At 38.8% G+C, this 2,168-nt stretch overlaps 1 protein-coding gene across 2 annotated transcripts; it reads left to right on the plus strand.

Annotated features, from left to right (window-relative positions):
* Nucleotides 1-1,736, plus strand: LOC25494431 (GATA transcription factor 7). 2 transcript variants are annotated; one of them, XM_024782000.2, is made up of 3 exons: nt 1-172; nt 279-659; nt 901-1,736. In XM_024782000.2, the coding sequence occupies exons 2-3, from the start codon at nt 306-308 to the stop codon at nt 1,435-1,437; spliced, it is 891 nt and encodes a 296-aa protein (XP_024637768.1). In that variant the 5' UTR covers nt 1-172; nt 279-305; the 3' UTR covers nt 1,438-1,736. The 2 variants fall into 2 exon arrangements, with proteins under 2 accessions (XP_024637768.1, XP_003607047.1); XM_003606999.4 differs by having other exon boundaries at nt 2-172; nt 293-659.
* The last annotated feature ends 432 nt before the right edge of the window (nt 1,737-2,168 follow it).

Here is a 2,168-nt window from a genome sequence, read left to right on the forward strand (position 1 = left end):
TACATACATACATAGTGAAAATAAAGATATAATAGAAGGAATGGATAGATAATTACTACAAACCAATACCTCAACGCTTGTTTCGCCCTCATTTCAGTGCTTCCAAACCAAAGGAAACTCTCTTGCGGTTTCCTCTCTTTGTCACTCTTCATCACTTTTATTTTTTTATCAGGTAAAAATTTATTTAATTCAATTCAATATCAACGTTTTGCAAGCAAAAATAAATATATTAATTCATCACTCTTTGCGTAACTCTAATTTGAAAATAATAATAATAGTTTGTGTTTTGTAGGGAGAAAAAAAAAATGGAAGTTGTTGTAGCGGAAGCGTTGAAACCAAGTTTGAGGACAGAATCTATTTTCCAACAAACAATTTGCGAAGAGATTTTGTGTTTGAATGCAAACAACGTTGTTGTCGGAGAAGATTTTTCTGTCGACGACTTGCTTGATTTTTCCAACGGTGAATTTCAGCATGGTTCTGTCGGAAAAGAAGTTGATGTTTGCGAGGAAGAAGAAGAGGAAGAACATGAGAAAAACAGCACCACCTCCGGTTCTGAACATGAACGAACCGAAGATGACGACAATTCAAATTCCACAACATTTTCCGGCGCCGGAGACGGCGAGTCTAACTCCATTTTTGCCGGTGGTTTAGCAGTTCCGGTGAGTCTTTAATCATGCAATAAATTATTTTTGTTTTTTATTTAATAAAGAATGAATTCATTACCTTTGTAGCATAAACATCATGTGCTAATATCTGACACATGTCACTGACACAACACGTTTGATTACATTGAATTATGTTATTTTTTTCATATTATTATTAGTATTATGTGTCGGGTCGGTGTTTGTGTCTGTGTGTGCTTCATAGCTAACAACTCGTTTTGGTTTTCTTATTTCTCAGGCAGATGATGTTGCGGATTTGGAATGGGTGTCTCACTTTGTGGACGATTCTATACCAGAACTGTCTCTATTGTATCCAGTTCAGGCCCGGTCCGAACCGGAACCTAGACCGGGCCCAACCAATGCTTATTCCCAACTCTCTATAATCCGCAGAAAGCCTAGAACAACCAAGACAAGAAGGCCCAACTGTAACGTGTGGATTTTCAACCCTATACTCTATTCAGCAAAGAAGCAGAGGAAAAAGCCCGAAGCCCAAACGGGTGGGGCTCATTTTCAACGACGGTGCAGCCACTGCCATGTTCAGAAAACGCCACAGTGGAGAGCCGGTCCGCTTGGACCGAAAACACTATGTAACGCTTGTGGTGTTCGGTTTAAGTCCGGTCGGCTTTTCCCGGAGTATAGACCGGCATGCAGCCCGACGTTTTCCGGTGAAATTCATTCGAACAGCCACCGTAAGGTTTTGGAAATGAGGCGGAGGAAGGAGGTGGATGAACCGGTTTCTGGTCTGAACCGGATTCAAATGGTCACGAGTTGGTGAATTTGTTGAGAACGTGATAGTGGTAACTTGGTAAGGTTAGATTAGCTGATTAGATACTGGTGAACCAACCGGTTTGAACCGGTTTTTTTTGGAGAAATAGTCAATGATTTTAGTGGTAGTGAGTGACTAGTCAGCTAAGGCAGGTAACGGAGATTAGGAAGAAAGCATTGATTGTCTGTGACTGTGTCCCATTTTCTCAGTGCAGTCAATTTATTTAATTTAATGTAATACAACTAGGATAAGAATTTTAAATATGAGGACATCTTGGCCATTTATTCAAGTTAGGATTTGATATTTTATTTGCTTGCATATTTTGATTAGAATTGAATTATTCAACAAAGTTCAGCGGTGTGCGTGTTAGAATCTATGAGTGCATGCATGATGCATGTGAGAGAGAGAAAGGTGCGGCAGAAAGGGATTGAAAGAAACATAGATTTTTGAATTGAGAGTTTGAGACCACTGAAAATGATTTTAGTGCCCAAAAAATATAGAGTGGTCAAGTGGGCGCGATGAGTGGATTGCTATTATGTTTTGGGAGGCTCACAAGCTATGGGTCAATGATGGGTCATCTCCATGTTTGGGACTTGTTTCTAAGACTTTCTTGGAAAATATTATGACGTGGGCACCGGTTATAGAATCAAATATAGTAGTATATGTGTATTCAATGTTTAAAAAGTATCATTTTAAATTTAATTTTCTTTTTTTATGATTTTCTTAATCAATGTCCTAGC

This window comes from Medicago truncatula, chromosome 4 (assembly GCF_003473485.1).
Source record: "Medicago truncatula cultivar Jemalong A17 chromosome 4, MtrunA17r5.0-ANR, whole genome shotgun sequence".
NCBI lineage: Eukaryota > Viridiplantae > Streptophyta > Magnoliopsida > Fabales > Fabaceae > Medicago > Medicago truncatula.

Excerpts from the sequence above, each read along its gene's own strand:
- LOC25494431 (XM_024782000.2), top strand. The coding sequence starts at position 306 with ATGGAAGTTGTTGTAGCGGAAGCGTTGAAACCAAGTTTGAGGACAGAA. Across the intron at positions 660-900 it reads CCGGTGGTTTAGCAGTTCCG|GCAGATGATGTTGCGGATTT; the intron begins GTGAGTCTTTAA and ends CTTATTTCTCAG.